At 47.2% G+C, this 21,148-nt stretch overlaps 1 protein-coding gene across 3 annotated transcripts in view; it reads left to right on the forward strand.

Moving 5' to 3' along the window:
* The window catches only part of LOC101528887 (putative tetratricopeptide repeat protein 41), a 75,877-nt gene that overhangs the window by 19,646 nt on the left and 35,083 nt on the right, over nt 1-21,148 (forward strand). For all 3 annotated transcript variants that reach the window (XM_058673035.1, XM_058673034.1, XM_058673036.1), the window contains exons 3-7: nt 2,060-2,240; nt 4,584-4,798; nt 10,793-10,953; nt 15,266-15,683; nt 18,452-18,691. In XM_058673035.1, the coding sequence (XP_058529018.1) occupies nt 2,060-2,240; nt 4,584-4,798; nt 10,793-10,953; nt 15,266-15,683; nt 18,452-18,691 (1,215 nt within the window). The remainder of the gene's footprint in view (nt 1-2,059; nt 2,241-4,583; nt 4,799-10,792; nt 10,954-15,265; nt 15,684-18,451; nt 18,692-21,148) is intronic.

The following is a 21,148-nucleotide window of genomic DNA, read 5'->3' on the forward strand; positions in this document are numbered from 1 at the left end:
TAAGTGTCTGGTTAACATGATTAATATTCTTTAATAAATCTCCTTTTGAATCGCACGTGTTGATTAATGGTCACTCATTTGTTCCAGGATCAAGTATCAGTGTATTTGGTCAATTTATTTTTCTGTGGTATTCTTCATGTTTGATTTCAGTATTGAAAGACTTTCTTATCTTAAATTTATTCTTTTTTATGTTTTATTTATTGTTATTTGAAAAGCTGATTTACAGAGCAAAGGAGAGACAGAGAAAAAGATCAATCTTCCATTCACTCATTCATTCCACAGATGTCCACAATGGCCAGAGCTGAGCTGATCTGAAGCCAGGAGCCTGGAGATTCTTCCAGGTCTCCCACAGTTTTCAGGGGCCCAAGGACTTAAATCATCCTTTATTGCTTTCTTAGGCACATTAGCAGGGGTGTGGGTTGGCAGTGGAGCATCTGGGATTAGAACCAGTGCCCACTTGGGCCCGACGGCGTGGCCTCGCCTTGAAAGCCCCAGGATCCCATATGGGCGCCGGTTCTAATCCCGGCAGCTCCACTTCCCATCCAGCTCCCTGCTTGTGGCCTGGGAAGGCAGTCGAGGATGGCCCAAAGCTTTGGGACCCTGCACCCGCGTGGGAGACCTGGAGGAGGTTCCTGGTCCCGGCATCGGATCGGCGCGCACCGGCCCGTTGCGGCTCACTTGGGGAGTGAGTCATCGGACGGAAGATCTTCCTCTCTGTCTCTCCTCCTCTCTGATTTGTAATAAAATAAGTAAATCTTAAAAAAAAAAAACAAGAACCAGTGCCCACATGGGATGCTGGTTCTGCAGGTGGAGGATTAGCCTATTAAACCATCATGCCAGTCCCTAGATTTTATTCTTGAATGTATATATGTGGGCCAAATATCTGAATTATAAGGTATGAGATAGATTATGAAAATACTTTAGAAGAAAGTACTGTTATTTTTCTTTTGGATTTTTGACATCCTTCAATTACCCAGATAGCTTCAAAATCTCATATTCTATGACAAGAGTACAGTAGACCATTTGGGCAGCCTGTAGTTACTGTAATGCAATGCAGAGCTACCAATTTATACTTTTAAGCCTTAGAAATATCTGTCAGGTACTTGGAGACGCCTGAGATTAATGAATGAGATTCAAGTTTAGGTCTGGAGACCTACTGTAGTATAAGTTCATCCCAAGTTTTATATTGAAACATGAAGATGTTGAAACTTGAAGTTGATACTGGCATACTGTAGTTCCTCCAGGTCTACTTTAGTCCAAACCTGAACCAATGGGGCAGCCCAGTTACTAATGGAAGTTTAGGGTCTAGCTTGTACCTTGGAACCTTATCAGGCTAATCTATTTGATGTTTTGTTTTGTCTGCATATATTGATATTAACCTCTGCTTCTTTTCTCCATATTCCATTAAACACACCTGGGCGGTGTAGGTGTCTCCAGGGATGGGAAGAAATTTTGGCAGCCTAGAGCACTCTGGTTTTAATTAAGTAACAAGATTGGAATTGTAGTAAATTGACACTGGAAGGACCCTCAGAGCTCTTCCAATTGTCCAACCCTCACTGTTATTTTACTAGAAGTGAAGGGACTTGCCTAGTGGCAGAACTGTAAACGTACCCATGGTTGTCATTTGTATTAGAGTGTCTAAGCCTAAAATTATACTCCATTGCCCCGACCTCTGCCTTGGAGACAGACACACACACACACTTGCCCCCAAAAGACTGAATTAGATAACTTCATACTTAGCTAATGATTTGAAAAGATCACAAAATGTATGCAGCAAGTCTGATTTTTTTTTTTCTGCCTTTGTGTTTCTGAGCTCATGAGATAACTTGGAGTCCTAAGCAGGATTCCACGCGCATTCAGCACGAGGGAGGCTGAATTGTTTGCTCAGCTTGCTTCCATCAGCGTACAGGCCGGGCTTTGAAATGTGGTGCCAACATTGTGAGGGGGTGCTGTAGACAGAGAGGCAGGTACCTTGCTGGACATTTACGATCAAGTGTGTGCAGTGGGAAATGTGCATCTACACATCTAAGATGCTAAAACTTATCTTTTGACCACAAAGATTACAAGCACAGCTTTGAACGTTTCTATCATGAAGAGTTTATTGAGAAGTGCCAGGAAACGAGTGTTGTTTTCAAGGAGCCAAACAAGAACTTTGAAATCTTGGAGAGATTTGCCTTGAAGGATATGGAACTGGATTTCAACAATGCAGCGGCAGGTTCCAGTGGAGACCATGTTTCCAGGTGAGACAGCAAACAACCTCAAACCTTTTCATGGGCCTCCAGCAAAGTAGCCTCGGTTTGGTAAGTAGCATTCCCGTTTGGAATGTTTTCTGTCACTTCTCCCACTCTCTGCCTATCCCTCCCTGTAACAGAGAACCCCTAAAAGCTGTCCCTGGGCTGACATTTCCTGGTTAGACATCACTCTGCATTTGCAAAGCTTTTCTGATATTTCACATATTTCTTCCAATATCATCAAGGAGATAATGAACTCCCAGTGGAAGGCGAGGAGGAGGACTTCTTTTTTTCTCCCCTGCCTAGCAATTGGTCTAAGTTGTTTCTGAGAATGTTGGAATGACTTTGATGGGAAGAAATCAGGTTAGGGACTATGAATAATGCACCTGTGTGGTGTTGCATAGTTGGCGAGGAGTTCCCACAGACATTGTCAGGTTACTAATAAGTGCATCCAGATATCCAGCCAGTGTCTAATAAAGTGACACAGGCTGCACCACTGTTTGTGTTTGCGGGTAAGAGCTTGTGAGTTGATAGCTATGTGTGGGCTACAGAAGAGAGTGCCAAGCCTGGGGCATTGATGCTGTCAGCCACTGTGGCCTCCGTGGAGCTTGCACTGTGGACACAGGTAATACATGAAGGTATGTCAGCTGTGCAGGCTGCCGGGAGCCTTCCAGTGCCACGGAGAAGGATGAAACATGGAAAAGGAGCAGTCCTTCTGGTAGGGCAGGGTGAGGGAAGCCCTCCCTGAGAAAGTGGTCCCTGGGGAACTGCTAGAAACAGGTGAGGGCGCAACTCTGCAACTGAAGAACATTCTACGCGAGCCGGTCACAGAGGCCTGAGGCTGGAGCAAGAGCATCCAGGCCAGCAGCTGGAGGGAAGTCAGTGGTGAGAGTGAGGGAAGAGGCACGGGGCTTTTCCTAGCTTTGAGCAGAGTAATCCCTGCTTATACAGCACTTTCCTTCTTCACTGTAAAGGCGATGCTTTTCATTTTCTTTTCCAGGTGGAGACACAGACCTTCCATCTGTTCATTCACTTTCCAGATACCCACAGAAGCCAGGGCTGTGCTGTGCTGAAGCCAGGAGCCTAACACTCAGTTTGAGTCTCGCACAGGGAGGATGGGCCCACTTGGTCATGATCTGCTTCCTCCCAGGGTGTGCATTATCAACAAGCTGGACTGGAAGTAGAGCAGCCGAGACTTGAACTAGGCTCTGTGATACAGGATGTGGGGACCCCAGCTGGTGACTTGGTTAGGGCATCAAACACCTGCCCCTGTCTGTCATGTTTTGATAGGCTCAAGACTCTGTCTGGCTGCTTAGTTGAGATGAGACTAAATACAAAATTAAATCTGACCATTTTAAACTGTTGAGGATGGTATTCATCACTTTAATATTCTTCCTGTAGGCTAAACATGGAGAATTTTCTCCTTGTTGAAATCTGACCATTCTAATTTGCTGGCATAATAGAGACCTAAAACTTGATTTTCAACTCGTATTAAAATGATTATGGTAATTTTGTTGAATTTCTAATTTGGAAGCCATCAGATTTAGATGGGAATTCTTGGCATATAAATGTTTTAACGTTTTTAGTCTCTTCCAAAGTGATGTTATACCAAGGACCAGAGTGCTGATGTGGTAACCTAAGGAAGGAATGAGCAGGTCAGATAAAAGCGCAGTGGACTGAGCTGGTAGTTCTTCCTGTGCCCTGGGCCTTGACACAACCCTCAGTTCACACTGGATGGCTCAGTTCACACAAGATCAGTGTGGTTGGAACGGGCTAGCAGGCTGCTCTCTCCTACTCTGTTGATTTCATATAGGACAAAGCTGAAGCCCAGAGGGTGGATGACTTTGCAACTAATTGAAGCCAAAGTTGAAATTAGAACTTCCTGTCTCTAGAGGCATAATACATATTGGAAAATGTCCTCCCCTGCCTCCATCTTTCCCTTTCTCCCATCTCCCCTGCCCCTTCTTTAGTAAAAAATTCATGATTATAGGCCAGGCATGGTGGCCTAGCAGCTAAAGTCTTGGCCTTAAAAGTGCTGGGATCCCATGTGGACACGAGTTCTAATTTTGGCTAACTCGCTTCTCAGCCAGCTCCCTGCTTGTGGCCTGGGAGGGCAGTCAAGGACAGCCCAGTGCCTTGGGACCCTGCACCCGGATGGGAGACCTGGAGGAGGCTTCTGGCTCCTGGCTTCAGATTGGCTCAGTTTCAGCTGTTGCATCCACTTGAGGAGTGAATCAGCAGAGGGAAGATCTTCCTTTCTGTCTCTCCACCTCTCTGTGTATCTGACTCTGCAATAAAAATAAATAAGTCTTTAAAAAATTCTTGATTAGATTTTCCCCATTTATTTTTCAGAGTTAATTCCTTCCCAACTTACAAGTCTATTTTGCTCTTGTCTGGCGAACGAGGTTGTGGGAAGTCCACTCTGATTGCCAACTGGGTGAATTATTTCAGAAAGAAATACCCGAGCATGCTGGTGATCCCTCATTTTGTGGGAAGCACCTGTGAAAGCAGTGATATCATGACTGTGATCTACTACTTCATCACAGAACTGCAGCACAGAAACTATGGTAACTGCCTCAAACTTGTACATTCGCTTAGAAAATACCTGCTGAGTTGGAAATGAGTCACTCCCTCTGCTAATGTGGTTACAAAGATAGTTCAAATAATTGATGGGAAGTTGAATTTAAAAAAGCTTTATTTTGTTGCAGAAAAATTTAGAAATGCTTGTGTACGTGAGATCTTCCAAAAGCTCATAAATATGTATTATGAACAAGCTATGCCATCAGAACATTCTAGGCAAAGGGGGCAGCTAAGTGATAGGAGAACAGTCCCAAGCTGGAAAGAAAGTCGGATGAATTGAAAAGGAAAAGGGGATCGGGGAATCCAGACCGTGGTGAAGCTGGAAGCCAAGGTGAGGGTGCTTCTCATGAGGGCTCTGCAGGCCAGAGTAGGAGGTTTGGATTCTCTCCAGGGCACTGGGAGAGCAGTGGGGAGTGGACGGAGAGCAGCAAGCCCGCAGGCCAGTGCAGCAGTCTGCGTGGCTCGGTGGGGAAGAGCCATGGAGACCAGGGGCTGTAGGTACATTCAGAATCTGCCCGAGGATTGCACTTAGAGGCTCAAGGACAGGGAGGAGTTGAGACATGCCTGGCTTCCCCCTCCCACCCCAAAAAATGAATGTTGAAGGTTATTGACTGAAAGGAGTCGGCCTCAGTGGCATGGGGGAGGAGCAGCAGGCTCTAGGGAAATCAGAGTCTAGCTTTGGCCAGTGATGTTGAAGATGCAAGGCATTTTGGGAGGGATAACAATTGTGTGGCATACGCACTGTGCCTGATTCTGTTCCCAGAGCGGCTGGGGAGCCTGAGCCCTGCCTCAGACCGCTTGCCATCACTGACTCACTATGTGACCCTGGGCTACTTGGTTTAACTCTCTGTGGCACAATGCTCCTTTATGTAAACTCTGGATAATTAACTTGTGCCTTACAGTGGATTCTCTAAGTGTGGAAGATAAAGGTACTTAGTTCTTGCGTGCGTACAGTAAGCACGGATGACCATTAGCTCTTGTGATTTGCTGTGTGTGACTGACCTTGCTGCTGTTCTCATTCAGGGGCTCGTAGCCATAGTTACCTCTGGGTCCAGAGTGAATTTGTAGGATGTGTGAGGGGCATCTGTAATATCTCTAAAAGGACAGGTGCTGGAGCTTGTTTCTCTGTGTGCGGTGTGTGTCCATGAGTCTCAGTGCATGAGTTTTTCACGGTGATATTGTTGAGGGAGTACAAACTGGGCAAAACCAAAATCTGTGGTGTAAGGAAGGTATAAAGCAACAAGTTCTATTTTGGTACATTCCCGAAGGTGTTCTTTAAAGTCACACTGATGAAGTAAACTCAGTCATATATGGCTAATTATGATTTTATACCCAAAGTGAGTTATTATTTTAATGAGTGTTTTTGAGTAAAGAAAGCTCCTAATAAGAAACAGCTGCTGTATTTCAAATAGATCTTGTTAAAAATTCTTACTTGATAGAAGCTGCAGAGAGACAGAGAACAGTCTCCCATTTGATAGTCCACTCCCTGAATGCCCTCAGCAGCCAGAGCTGTTTCAGGCTGAGGTTGGGAGCCTGAAGCTGGAAGCTGGAAACTCAATCCCGCGTTGCCATGCTGGTGGTAGGAATCCAGTTACTGCGGGCATTGCCCACTGCCTCCCAGCTGCAGGCTAACAGGAAGTTGGAATTAGGAGCACCAGCTCTCAGATCCAGGCATTCTGATACGAGATATGGGTCTCAAATGGGCCGCAAATGCACCAGCACACACACACAGGCTGAGACAGAGGGGGCAGACTGTGTTGATCAGGGCCTCGCAAAGACCAGGATGGGGGATGAGCTATGCTGGGCTGGGTGAGAGCAATCACTGGGACATGTAAGATGTGGCTGAGGGCAAGCCTGATTGGGGAACTAAGGCTGGGTTGTGCTTCCTGCTGGTGAGCGTGAGAGCCAGAATAGGGGTGGCGAACTGCGCTGGACATGGCTGCAATATCCCCATGTGGACTGGGCCTGGGGTGTGCCTGACTGGGCTAGACTCCAGTACCCACTAGTGCTTGAAAGAACCAGGGTAGGTGTAGCACAGGCTGGGCTAGGTCTCTGTACCCCCTGAACCATGTGAGAGCTGGGTCTGGGGTGGACCAGGTGTGGCTTGGCTGTAGCACCTAATGGCAAGAACTGGAATGGTGTGGGCTGGTTGGGCAAGCCACTTAACCTTCCAGGACAGGAAGTGCGCCAAGTTATGCAGGGGCAAGCACCCACCAGTACATTCGAGATCTGCCACTGGTTGGTGACCTGATAGAGAACCTTGGAGAACTCCTCTGCCAGCATGTAGTCCCTAGAGGTGAGTGCAAGAATCAAGACTGGGAGCAACCCAGACTAAGCTAGGTTACAGTACCTGCTGGCATACATGTGGATCAGGTCTTCGGGTGAACCAGTCAGGGTCAGTTCATAACAACCACTGGCAGATGTGAGATCAGGACAGGGGGCAGGACAGGTTGGGTTGGGCCACAACTCCAGCCAGTTCACATTAGGGCTGGAACTGAGGATAGTAAGCTAGGCTAGATCGCAGCACCTACCAGCATGAGCTGTAACTGGGGGCAGGTAAGCTGGGTGAGGCTGTAGCACCCACTGGCAAATGCTGAGGTGAGGCAGGTTGCTCCAGACTGGGCCTCAGCACCCACCTGTACATGTATGACACAGGATGGGGGAGAGCGAGCCAGGTGGATGGACAGACAGGACTCTCCTGCTGGGCCGCTGCTCCTGCTAGTGTTTGTAAGAACTGGGACCGAGGGAGGGCATACCAGGCTGGGCATTGGCCTGGATGTGAACTGGGTTAGGGGGAGAGTCAGGCTGGGATAAGCAAATGTATCCACTGGTGCATGCACAGGCGAGAAAAGTACAGGCTGGTTGGGTTTTTCCATAACATCAACTGGCAAGTGCTGGGCCTGGGGCAAGTCCTGTCAAGCTGGACTGCAGAACCACCTGGAAAGTGCAAGATCCAGAGCTGGGAGTGGGCCTGGTAGGGAAACTGTGGCCACCTCTCTGATGAACTGCAGCTCCCATTGGTGAATGTGAGAGCCAGTGCTGGGAGTGGACCTGGCTAGACAGGCAGTAGTACCTGTCAGCATAAGGGTGGGCTGAATAGTGGAGTTGGGCTGAGCTAGGCTACAGCACAGACTATAGGATGGACTAGAAACACTCTGTTGCATACACCAGCATGTGCAGGAACCAGGGTTGGGAGCAGGCCTGGTGGGGGGGTTATTGGAAGAACTAGGCTGCGGTTTCCGCTGGTGTATATGAGGGCCAAGTGTGTGCTGGGCAGGGTTGGGCTGGGTCACAGCCTCTGTTGATTTGTTAAGAGCTGGAGCTGGAGATAGAACTGATCAGGTGACTGGAACCACCAGTGTGCATATAGACTGAAGTAGGTGACAGACTAAGCTGGACCCTGATTTGGTTGGCACAGACAGGAGTCCAGTGTTCGCTCACCTCTGGCAAGGTTTTTGTGGACCCCCCCCCCCAACTGGACTGCTAGACTCAGAACCCAACCGTGGGGAAATTTGCAGGTTCTGTGGTCTGACCATGGAGTGGGTGTGTCAGAACGGAACCTCCTCAGTTGCTGAAGATGATGCAGTGGACAGCATGCCCAGATGCTCATGGGGGGTATGGTAGTTCACTGCAGAGGATGGAGGACAGAACAGGTAGGAGAGCTCTCACAGCCAAGCGCTGACAGCAAGTATATGGGCAAATGGAGACTCTAAAGTAGACTATGTCAGCCAATGGACCTTGGAAGGGTTTCCTCATTCTTGTATTAATGAAATCAACAGCATTTCAGAAGTATCAGTACCACTTGGGCAGTACCTCGGAGCATGCTTCTACATTGTGGACTCTGGGATGACATCGAGTGATCGTTCCCTATCTCTAGGTACTGATGCAGCTAGGATGCTGGATGCAGTTCTCCCTTTAGTAACCAGACCACATCCAAATCATAGCAAGAATCGATACAATCTTCTGCTATGGCCCAAAAAGACAAATACAGAGCAAATAAATCATTACAAGAATGTAAGTGTTTTGGGGCTCAACAGGCTAATCCTCTTCCTGCATCCCAAATGGACACTGGCTCTTGTCCTGGGTGCTCCACTTCCAATCCAGCTCTCTGCTGATGGCCTGGGAAAGCAGCAGAGGATGGCCTAAGTTGTTGGGACTTTGTACCCACATGGGACACCCAGAAAAAGCTCTGAGCTCTTGTTACTGGCTTCAGATTCAGCTCAGCTCTGGCCGTTGTGACCATTTGGAGAATGAACCAGCCGATGGAAGAACTTTCTCTTTGTCTCTCCTCTCTGCAAATCTGCCTTGCCCCCCACACCCCCAAAATAAAAGAATGTATGTGTTTCATCATATAACTCCGCATATAGTATTCCATTGGAAGAGATAATGCCTCTGTATGGAAAACCAGCATGGCAAATACTGAGCTGTAAGTATGGACTAATGTGAATGTGTTATACTGAAAGCTCAGACATCAGGGACACTATTGCTATTGGGTTGAAGTTTTCTGAAATAGTGAACAAATAATTTCAGACAGAATGCTGTGTAATTTTCCATTTATGTGGCAGGTGTGTTCTCCAGAATTCCGTGTCTTTAAAAAAGGCTTTGCACTGGCCTGTAAAGTGGTCCTGGTGTATGGGTTAGCTAATTGTGTTTTTAGTCCCCATTACATGACTGTGGGACGGAACCTTGAAAGTTGGGTGGCCTTGAAGACAGAGCTTTACCATGTCTGCCTGCCTGTGTTGTAGGGTGTCTGAAGTCCTGGGACTGCCCCTCTAGGGGGCTGCTGTGCTGAACACCTCGCCTTGGGCGTGTTCACTGTGCTTTGCTACCTCCAGACCTTTGCCTACGACTTGTCTGGATGATTCTCCTTTTCTGTGATGGTGCACTTCCCAAGGCTCAGCCCAGATGGCTTCCAGCTGGAGCGTTCCTGCTTGTCATATGTCTGCATCAGACTCCAAGAGGCTTCAGGTTCATGTTCTGTCTTGGAGTGTGGCTACTTGTGTACAGAAGGCACACCCATGTGCCTAAAGTCCTCAACTTGTATTTCAGATCATTTTGTCTCCTCTCAGCACCTAACACAGAGCCTTCACATAGTAGTAAGCAATCAGTAAATATTGTGAAACACAATCTCAATGATTCTAACATAATCTAAATGCAGCTCACATACTTAATTAAGTTAAGCTGGGAGTTGACTTTCTAGGCCCCAACATGCATATGTTTCTATGGAAAACATTGCTGCTAAGAAATGAAAGCAAGATAACAGTTGTATGTTGTAAAATGTTTTTAAACTGCTATGCAGTTGCTTGCAATTTGGAGTTTTTGCTGCTGCATCTTTTGATTATGCTCTGAATGTCCTATCAACTTGCTTTGCCTTTTCCTGGTTCCTAGCTTAGTTTCCCCTGGTAACATCCAGGATCCAAGCTCTAGGGCCCAGTAGTGAGTGAGTGAGTGAGTGAGTGTGTGTGTGTGTGTGTGTGTGTGTCTCGCAGGGGAAGGGCGGATTTTAGGGTTGGCTTTGTGAGGCTTAACATGGACTGGGACCAAAGGCACTAGGTAGAGAGCAGGAGAAGCTGTAGCTATTCCTGCTTTCAGAACTTAGGGTGGTGGCCATAACCCCTAAACAGGTACCCCATGAAAAGGAGGTGGAGACACTTCATGGATCACGTGACTCCTCTTTATTCCCTTTCGTTCCTTTCCAACATGGCATGTTTTTACTTTTGGGAGAATGAGATTTAATGCTTTGGATCGCACACAAAGCTTCTATATAAAATCAGACTGTATTGGAGACAGCTGGAAGTAAGTAGCATTATCCTTTTGGGATTGAATCTTTTGAGGATGCTAATCACTTGTATCATATGTGTCAGCTGTACAGTTGCGGTCAGCATTCATTTTTCCCAACCTCCCCTGCTCCCCAGCCTGTTAGCATATTTTAGAATGATGGAAATGACGTCATCTAATTTGAACAAATTTCTATGCTGTAGGTACTCGATTCGAAATGGATTTTGTTAACGAAGACTCCAGTGCCTTGGTCTTTTCACTGCTTGTAAACATGTTCATTGCTTCCATCAGTTTAAAACCGTGTATACTTGTACTAGATGGAATCGAACAATTGATTGGCATTTATGGGATTTCAGGTCGGAAGGTAACATGTTTTTAAAAGAACACTTGTTTAGTTGCTATATTATAGGAACAAGACCACATTATCGAGCATGTGCTTAACATCTTGCCATTGTATTAAGTGTTTCTGATTATAATCAAGGTTACTTTTAGTTACTACTCTACATATTATTGTAGGAATACTTACATAGTGTTTCCAGGGGGCTGGGGACTGTTTTACCAATTTAAAAAAAATGAATTTGCACAATGACATATGAGAACGAGGCTGGTCATTCCTTTTTACAGAGGGCACTGAGCACAAAGGTGCTGGGTAATCAGGTAGTGGCCTCAGAATCCAGATCCGAGCACCTGGTTCCAGAAGCTGTGGTCTTCACCCTTGCAGCACACCTGTCCCGTTTTACATTTTGCTAGATTACGTACTGGGTTTCTATGTTCTTTACATTTTATAGTTTGTTCACATTTCCACTGGTTGTGCATATTCTAAATCCCTTTCATTGGTTATGATTTTAACTTTTCTCTTGTGGAGATAATGTTGGGTGCATTGAGCCTCTGCTGCTTCTGCTTCTTAGTAGCAGGCATATTTGGAAGCAGTTCCTTTAAACGTTAAAACTATACGTAACTGGGCCCAGCGCGGTAGCCTCGTGGCTAAAGTCCTCGCCTTGCACATGCCAGGATCCCATATGGCCATTGGTTCTAATCCCAGCAGTCCTGCTTCCCATCCAGCTCCCTGCTTGTGGCCCGGGAAAGCAGTCGAGGATGGCCGAAAGCCTTGGGACCCTGCACTCATGTGGGAGACTCGGAAGAGGCTCTGGGCTCCTGGCTTCAGATCACCTCAGCTCTGGCTGTTGCGGCCACTTGGGGAGCGAATCAACAGATGGAATATATTCCTCTCTGTTTCTCCTCTTCTCTGTATATCTGACTTTGCAATAAAAATAAATAAATCTTAAAAAAAACTGTATGTAACTAGAAAAAATACACGCGTTCTCTCCTTTGTTAGATCATTTTGTTGGGTCACAGACTTTCCTATGGCTGTTTATATATGCACTATGCATATTTATGTAAGTTAATTTACATACCATATTATATTTAAGATCTTTATTAATAGGTGCTTGTACTCTGTTTACTTTTCTGAAAAAAGAGTCAAGTTGTGAACTTTTATGACAAAAAGGAATTTCTTAAAAAGCTTAATTTGACCAGATATGAAATAGTTTTAAAACCTTTAAATGTGGGCCTGGTGCAATAGCCTAGTGGCTAAATCCTTGCCTTGTATCCACTGGGATCCCATATGGGCGTTGGTTCATGTCCCAGCTGCTGCTCTTTCCTTTCAGCTCCCGACTTGTGGCCTGGGAAAGCAGTATAGGATGGCCCAAAACCTTGGGACCCTGTACCTGTGTGGGAGACCTGGAAGAAGGTCACCAGACAAAAAGAAAGCACTTAAAGTCTTCAACTTTAATCTCTTGTTTATGCCTTACGCTGGAATTTCCTATTCCTTTCTCCTTGTTGGATGGCTCAGCCGGAGGATGGTGGGGATGTTAGGCTGGCATTTGCTCAGCCCTGGGAATGGGCACATTCCCAGCTGCTGTGTCAGGTGCTTTTGTTTCATCTTGTGGCTTCGGGTTATCTGGGCATCTGTATCAATGAGAAAAATTGTTGTGGTTCCAAGTTTGAGGTGCGTTAGAGAGAGAGGGTTAGGGGGAGTCGGGAGAGAGAGCATGCATCGGCTGGTTCACTCCCCAGGTGGCTGCAATGGCCAGGCCAAAGCCAAAAACCTAGAATCCCCGCTGGGTCTTCCACATGGGTGATGGGGACCCACATGCTTAAATCATCTTTTCCTGGTTTCTCAGGCACCTTAGCAGCGAGTCATGTTGGATGCAGAACAGCTGGTACTTAAACCACAGCTCATTTGGGGTACTGGGGTTGCAGGTGATTGCGTAACTGGCTGTGACTCAATGCCTACCTCTCCATATTGTCTTTATAACCTGCTTGCTTTTTCTTTTGAGTGGCAGAGAGGTGGGAAAGCAGTTACCCATTTGCTGATTTCACTCCCCAAAAGCCAGCATCTGGGAACAAAATCCACACGAATAGCATAAACTTTACCTGTGCTATCAACCAGGGTCTACACTGGCAGGAAACTGGAGTCAGGCGGTGTAGCTGGAGTCAAACCCAAGCTTGCCAATATAGAAGGTGGGAATTGAACCAATGAACTAAATGCTTTTTAATACTGTGGACCAAGCAATAAAGACAGCCATGGTCCTTGCAAAGAAATGGAGCCTTCATTCTAGTGAGAAATGCCAGGCGTGCATGAATCCAATCACTTGGGTAAGCAAAATGCTACAAGTGCTGCTATGGATTGGCATGCAGTTCTGCTTGATCTTGGCTCAAAGGCGAAGAAGCAGTGACATGTCGTTCTGAGAGAGCCACCAAGGACTGGACCTTGCAGACAGCTTCCTGGAGGAAGGACTGGGGGCGGGGTCGCTGCAGAAGGATGGAGACTGATGAGCTGGTCACTGGCAGCAGTTCAGTGCTGTGGTGGGAGTCTGTCTCTGGAGCCCCAAACGTAAATCCCAACCCTTCAACTTCTGAGCAGAATGAGCTAGGTAAGACATTTACTGCCTTGGTGCTTCCGATGCCTCTACCTTTCCAGAGGTTCGGTTGTTGTGAGGAATAAATGGGTTGCTATATTAAAATTAGACTTAAAATTTATCGAGGGATGACTGAGTAATGACATAGGCCAGTGCCACTGAAAGACACATTTGTCACTTGCTTTTTCTGAGAGCAGGGAACAAGGAGGGCTCCAGGGAGAGTATTGGAGTAGTCAGGAGACAGAAGAAGAAACTGAGGCCAGAATGGCCAAGATGGGGCAGATGAAACAGTTTAGGACTGGCCAGTTGAACTGGTAGGTTTGAGGGCCTAGAAACAGGTTGTCTCATACCCGGCTCTGGGTTGATTTAGGAACTACTGACTTGTCACGTGGATGTTGTGTCAGAGCTGGGTTGGAGGCTGAGCATTTGGCGCAGTGCTTGGAATGCTCATGGGAAAACCTGTATCTTGTAGCAGTGTGTGGGTTCAAGTCCTGACTCTGTCATTCCAGCTTTATGCAAATGTGCACAAGCGCTTGGGTCCCTGCTGCTCACGTGGGAGACTCAGGTGGGGTTCCAGGCTCCTAGTTTAGATCTGGCCCAGCCCCATCTGTTGCTGGCAATTAAAGAGTGAATCGATGGATGGGAGTTGTCTCTGTCTCTCTGTGTTTCAAATATAAATAAACAATTAAAAATATATTAAAGAAGCAGAGTTGAGGCCTATTTTAGTCAAGCTGGCTTTCAGAAGGGCAACATCTCTGTTGACTTCAGGAGTTGACCCAAACATTCTAAGATGCAGATGATAAAAACCATAGTTCCTGAACATAGTCAACACTCCGTATAATGCCTGGCTCAGTGAAGGCAGACAAAACATAGGGTAGCTGCTATTATTAGACAAAGAGGTAGAGGAAAAGGAGTGACTGTTAAAAATGTGAGAAATAATCTTATTAGGTGTTTATACTGTTCCAAAATAAAACTATTGAACTTGCAAACCAGACCGTGGGTTTGAATCCTAGCATTGCTGCTTGCTGGCAGAATGACTAAGATGTTGAATTATGGCTGTGCAAAATGACAGTTCTTTAGCATTAAATAATGTCTTTTTCCCACTTGAATATGTTCTCAGGTTTTCTCTGTTTATTATTATAGGTCATTCTGTAAAAGTCTGGTTTTATGAAATTACCTGCTCATAGGAACTTTAAAAACACAAAAGGGAATCCACATTTGTGCCACCTATGTAACAACAATCATAACAGATTGATAGATCAGTCAAATATGTTTTTAATAAAATGGTTTCACCACCGAATTGCTTCATATCCATTACTACTGATACCCAACCCCCACTGTAGGCTTCCTCCAAGTATCTGCCTGCTTTAAATTTGAAAGCCACTGGCAAAGGTATTGTTGAGATTTTTTTAAAGATTTATTTTTTTTTTATTAGAAAGATTTACAGAGAGAGGAGAGGCAGAGAGAAAGATCTTCTATCTGCTGATTCACTTTCCAAATGGCTGCAATGATCAGAGCTGCGCCGATCCGAAGCTAGGAGCCAGCAGCTTCTTCTGGGTCTCCCATGCGGGCTCAGGGTCCTAAGGCTTTGGGCCATTCTCTACTACTTTCCCAGGTCTCAAGCAGAGAGCTGGATGGGAAGTGGAGCAGCTGGGACATGAAACACATGGAAGGCAAGGTGGCCACTAGGCTATTGCACTGGGCCCGTTATTGAAGTCTTTGAAATGTCCGAATTTCTCTGGTTCTTTCCATCAGGCAAGAGATTTTTCCTGGCTGCCACGCTCGCTTCCTCCTCATTGCAAACTTATCATGAGTACGGTCTCCTCCAGCTCGTCCTACAAGGCCCTGTGTGCCCGCCCAGATGTGCGGACCCTGGAACTCATTAGCAGGAAAGAGAAGGGGGCGGAGCTCAAGACCTTTAGACAGCACCTCTTGGTTCCCAGCAGCGACGCCTTCCAGCAGCGCAGGCCCGCTGTGAGGAACAGCATCCACAATAACCCTCTCAAACTCCTGATCCTGGCCAGTGAGCTCAAAGACTGCGGACTCTACCGACAGGAGATGCAGTGTCCGAGGGAGTACCTGGAGGCGGCTTCTGTTCAGGAACTCTGGGGGTTGATTCTGAAACGCTGGATTGAAGACTACAGTTGGACTTGTAAAGAGGCTTCAAGAGACGGTAGGCCCCGGGCAGGGCTGACAGCCCGTGTGCCCTCACTCTAGCCGGGGAGGGTCTGGCAATAGAGTTGTCAGGGAAAAGGCAGGGTGCCTAGTCAAATTTGAATTGCAGATAATTACCAAGTCATCTGGGAGAATCATATCTGGAATAGATTTACACTAAACATTATTTGAATTATAGACCAATAAAAATAATATGCAGTATTAGTATATGCAAAATGTCACATGAGACATGCTCAGACCAAATGTTCATTATCTGAATTTTCAATTATCTGAAATGTTAATTATCTGAAATTTCAGTTTCACTGGGTGTCCTGCATTGTTCTTCGCTGAATCTGTTAACTCTCTCCAGAGATCTCTACGTGTTGATTATAGGGGAAAGCTATTTGTAAGAGACACAAGTTTCAGCCACACTTTCCAGAGGTCTAAGAACCAGACCTTTGTCATTTCTACACCTCCGTTTAATGTCTTTTGTGTCCACAGTCCTACAATGACAAAATCTAATCTGGTCAATCCAGGTTAATTTCACCAGTGGAGTTTGCAAAGTCAGGCTCCTTTAGGTCAAGTGAGAGTTCTGTCCTTCCCCTCTCACTGGTGGGCAGAACTTGGCTCTAATGGCCTTGGTGCTGGATGACTTTGGTTGCCCTTTACCCCCCATGGCGTTCTGCTGAGGTGTCGGTAAACTCAGATAATCTAGGGGCTTGCAGTCCCCACATCTGACTTCTAGGAAAACCTGCGCTCCTGACTGTCCCGGGTTGAGCGATCTTTGCTGCCCCCTGCTGACCCAGTGCCTCCTGGCGGAGGAAGCCCTCGCCTACGCGGGCTTCTGCTGGAGGGCGCCCTCTTTGCTTTGTCCTAAACTAGCTCCAGTTCTGGGCAGAAATGCCCGTCCCCTCGAGGGTCCTCCTCACTAAGTCTGTTGCAAGTTTGAGATTTGTTTTATGATACTCAGTAATTGAGTTTCTCAGACTCAAACTGTGTTCTCTCAGGTCATTGTTCCTGCCATGAGCTTCAGGGCTGCTCCCCTCCACTTTTTTTTTTTTTTTTTTATTTGAAAGGCAGTTACAGAGAGAGGAGGAAGGAGAGAGGGAAGGAGGAAGGGAAGGAAATTTCCCAGACCATAAGCAGGGAGCTGCATAGGAAGTAGAACAGCTGGGACATGAACCAGTGCCAGTATGGGATCTGGCGCTTAAAGGTGGAGGATTAGCCGTTGAACCACAGCTCCAGCCCCCTAGACTTTGCATTTCCATACATTAACTGTTCCTTCCCTCTGACTGTTCAGGGAGATGGGAACAAGGTGCCAGTACCCTCAGAGAGCTTTAGGGCACAGTGACTGAGGGCTGAGCTACCTTCCATAGGGAAGCCGAGTCCTGGCAAGGACTGTTCTGTCTCCCACCAGTTCCCAGAGATCTTGGGTGACTTAGGCCTGGGAGCTCAGGCTCAGGGGCAGGAAGAGCTGAGTCAAGCTGAGTGGAGCCCGAGGTAAGCCTCAGGGCAAGCTTGTATTGCTGAGGCTAAAGATTGAAGGAGATTTAGCATGGCTCCCAGCTTCCTCTGGGAGGAAATACCTTCAGACTGGCAGACGGTGCTGTCATTTCTTAGTGCCTTGAAGAGTTCCTTTAGAGTTGGGTCATCCTAGAGCCAGCAGGAAATATAGCTTTGGGCCCGGCGGCGTGGCCTAGCAGCTAAAGTCCTCGCCTTGAATGCCCCGGGATCCCATATGGGCGCCGGTTCTAATCCCGGCAGCTCTACTTCCCATCCAGCTCCCTGCTTGTGGCCTGGGAAAGCAGTCGAGGATGGCCCAAAGCTTTGGGACACTGCACCCTCGTGGGAGACCCAGAAGAGGTTCCAGGTTCCTGGCTTCGGATCGGTGCACACCGGCCCGTTGCGGCTCACTTGGGGAGTGAATCATCGGATGGAAGATCTTCCTCTCTGTCTCTCCTCCTCTGTGTATATCTGACTGTAATAAAATGAATAAATCTTTAAAAAAAATATAGCTTTGGTGGGAAGATCTAAGTCAAGCTGGTAACAGGGACCATCTCAAGGGCATCCGTGAACTCGTGGCCAGGGAGGCAGTCCAAAAGAAAAGCCCTTACTACCCATAAATGCAAATGGTGTGAGTGGACACTTGGAGGAAGAACCGCCCAGCAGAAAGGCTAGCAGCAGTGACTGGCAATTTGCATTTGCCTTTGTAGCTCTAGGTGAGGTAGCTGTGTAGCTGTAGATGGGATGGTTGTAACATTATGGGCTCTGGAGTCAGGGTCTTTGGCTTCACATCCTTTTTAAAAAAATTTTATTTTGAAGAGATTTACAGAGAGGGGGAGAAACACACAGGTCTTCCATCTGCTGGTTCACTCCCCAGATGACCACAGTGGCTGGAGCCGAGCCAATCTAAAGCCAGGCAAGAAACTTCCTCCAGGCCTCTCACATAATACAGGGTCCCAAGGCTTTAGATCATCCTTTGGTGCTTTCCCAGGCGTAAACAGGGAGCTGGATGGGAATTGGAACAGCTGGGATATGAATAGTGGCCATATGGGATACCAGCACTCCAAGATGGAGAATTAACCTGTTGAGCCACTGTGCTGGTCCCCAAATCCCCTTCTACATGGACTTCTGTGTGGCTTTCATTTTCCTTGTGTCTTAGGGATAGTTTTTGCGTTTGTCTGTAGGCTGATGGAAAGGAGCAAGTTGGTTAAATGAAACGTTGGAATGTTCCCTGACACGTGCTCACTCTGCTCGACCTCCCACCCCCGGATGTTGTCTGCCTAGGGCTGGATGGCTGGGTGGCTGACACTCTGTGCTCGCTGTGCATCTCACACGGTGGGCTGACCGAAGATGAGCTCCTGCAGATCTTGGACATGCTGGGCTACAACAACCAGTACCAAGTGACTGCGTTGCACTGGGCGGCCTTCCGCAACGTCACCAAGCAGTGGGTCCAGGAGAAGCCCAACGGGCTCCTGTACTTCTGGCACCAGTCCCTGCGAGAAGCTGTGGAGCACACGCTGCTTGGTAAGGCCCAAGTGAGGGGGTGTACCTGCGGCTAAGTCGGGGGAGGAGTTGCCTCCAGAGCAGAGCTTGGAGCTGGGATTTTTAAAATACAAATGGATTCAGGTAGGAAAGCGTCTGTAAGAGCAAGTTAGGACTTGTAGTTGGTTGTGAAGAATTCAATGGGTGAACAACTCCAGGGTCTGATTCTCCCGAGGCAGGCCATCCTGGGATGTCGTACTCATGTCACACTGCGGATTGCAACCCATTCCTTCCCTGTCGTGTTCGCATTGCACTGCTCATGACTGCTGGAGCTCCAGCCATCAAATATCAGGCAATGGGAATGGAGAGGAGATGAAGAAGAGGTTGCAGCTGCTTTTTAAAAAAGATTTATTTCTTTTTATTGCAAAGTCAGAGATACATAGAGGAGGAGAGACAGAGAGAAAGATCTTCTGTCTGATGATTCACTCCCCAAGTGGCCGCAACGGCCAGAGCTGAGTCAATCCGAAGCCAGAAGCCAGGAACCTCCGCCAGGCCTCCCATGTGGGTGCAGGGTCCCAAACTTTTGGGCAGTCCTCAACTGCTTTCCCATGCTACAGGCAGGGAGCTGGATGGGAAGTGGGGTTGCTGGGATTAGAACTGGTGCCCATATGGGATCCTGGCGCATACAAGGTGAGGACTTTAGCCTACCGTGCTGGCACATGCAAGGTGAGGACTTTAGGGCTGCCATGCTGGGCCCTTGCTGCTGCTTTTTAAGGATCTTTTCCTCAAGTTTCTCACCAACATTTTCACTCACATCTCTGACTCGGAACTTCATTACATGGCCACAGCTGGACCCAAGGGGAGTAGAGGAATAGTGGTTTCAACTGGCTGTGCTGCCACTTTAAGCCAGTGAAGAGTCTGGTCACTAAAGGACATGGAAATTGTGTAGGAATTAGCAGTATCTTCCCCAATTCTGAAATTGAATTCTCATCTGCTTCTGGAAGGACTGTTGATCTGCATCTGAGAGACAGGTGTGATCACAGATACAGCCTTGAGCCAGAAGCACATTGTCCTGTGACAGTTACACGGAGAACTGCAGCTCCAAGGAACCGGGGAAAAGAAACTTTACAGCCTCTGGGGGAGAGTTCAAGCTCCATGCAAATTTCCTTTTACATTTACTGTGATCTCTGTCTGTCAGAAAGGAGATACAGAAAGATCTCCCATGTACTGGTTCACTCCCCTAATGGCCACAATGGCCAGAGCTGAGCCAGTCTGAAGCCAGGAGTCAGGAGCTTCTTCGAGGTCTCCCACATGGGTGCAGGCTCCCAAGGCTTTGGGCCATCTTCTACTGGTTTTCTGGGGCATAAGCAGAGAGCTAAACAGTAAGTGGAGGAGCTGGGACACAAACCAATGTCCATGGAAGGCCCTGGTATAAGTCACTAAGCCATCGCGCCAGGCCTTACTCTGATTTTTCTAAACCTTCATTAAAAAAAATGTAACACCTTTTTGCTATTTCCCTTCTGCACTGTTGTCCTTCCCAGCATCTCTAAGTTGTATGAAGAAGAGGAGAGAGAGCAGGCCTAGGAATGAAGTTGCTTTTAGATGTAATGTCGTTCTTCTCGCTTGCAGGAAGATGGTTCAGCATGTGCTCAGCCTTCCCATTCTGCCAAGAACAATAGTGCTCCTGAAGGTGTGGGGCTAAAAGGGCACATGAGGCTGTTAAAATCCTGGGAGCACACTGTACTCCTTCAGTGTATGGTGAGCCTGGAAATAAAACTCTGCTGACAGTATTCTCCATGATCAGAATCAGGATGTGAGTACCAGTCTTTGCCAGGGGCACCAGGATGTATAATCATCAGTCACCTGCACATGGCCTGAGCTAGTAGTGAGTCCACTGTACAGTGACTCAGATAGGCTATGTACTCCTTGGTCTACTGTGACATTTTTGGCAAAGAACTATCTTTTAACTCTCTGTTCCAGTATCATGTCAATCATTTTGAGGCAAGCTAGTCTTTTTGCGCTGCATGCCTCTGTTTCTTGCCTTTGAAATCAGTACTCCGAAGAGCATTGCATTCGATTTGTCACCTCTTTTACCTACTCAGTTACCTAATTGAGGGCATCCTTTGACTCCTGGACTATGTTGGAGCAGCCTTTCTTCTCTTGTGAACAAAACTGAGGCTGTCTTGTTCTCATGTACTCGGCATGTGTGTGCACATACATGTGCTCACATGGATCTTAGGATGGAAAAGAATCAGGGCAACCGTGGGGGAGAACTGAAAAGCTGAGAGTGTTGCCCCTGCGCACAAGGCTGTGCTACATCTCTTGCTAGATACCTATTTTTCAGTTATGTTACTGTGCTGTATGGTAAGTTGCAATAGTTCTGTTTTCTACCTGTCCCTCTTCACACTAAGTCCTAACCTGCTCCAGGTGGTCTGCCAGGAGTGCCTTATGTCATCTGCTTCTTGGTCACCAAAGAGTCTCTTCTGGTTTCAGTTGAAC

Source organism: Ochotona princeps, chromosome 15, assembly GCF_030435755.1.
Source record: "Ochotona princeps isolate mOchPri1 chromosome 15, mOchPri1.hap1, whole genome shotgun sequence".
NCBI lineage: Eukaryota > Metazoa > Chordata > Mammalia > Lagomorpha > Ochotonidae > Ochotona > Ochotona princeps.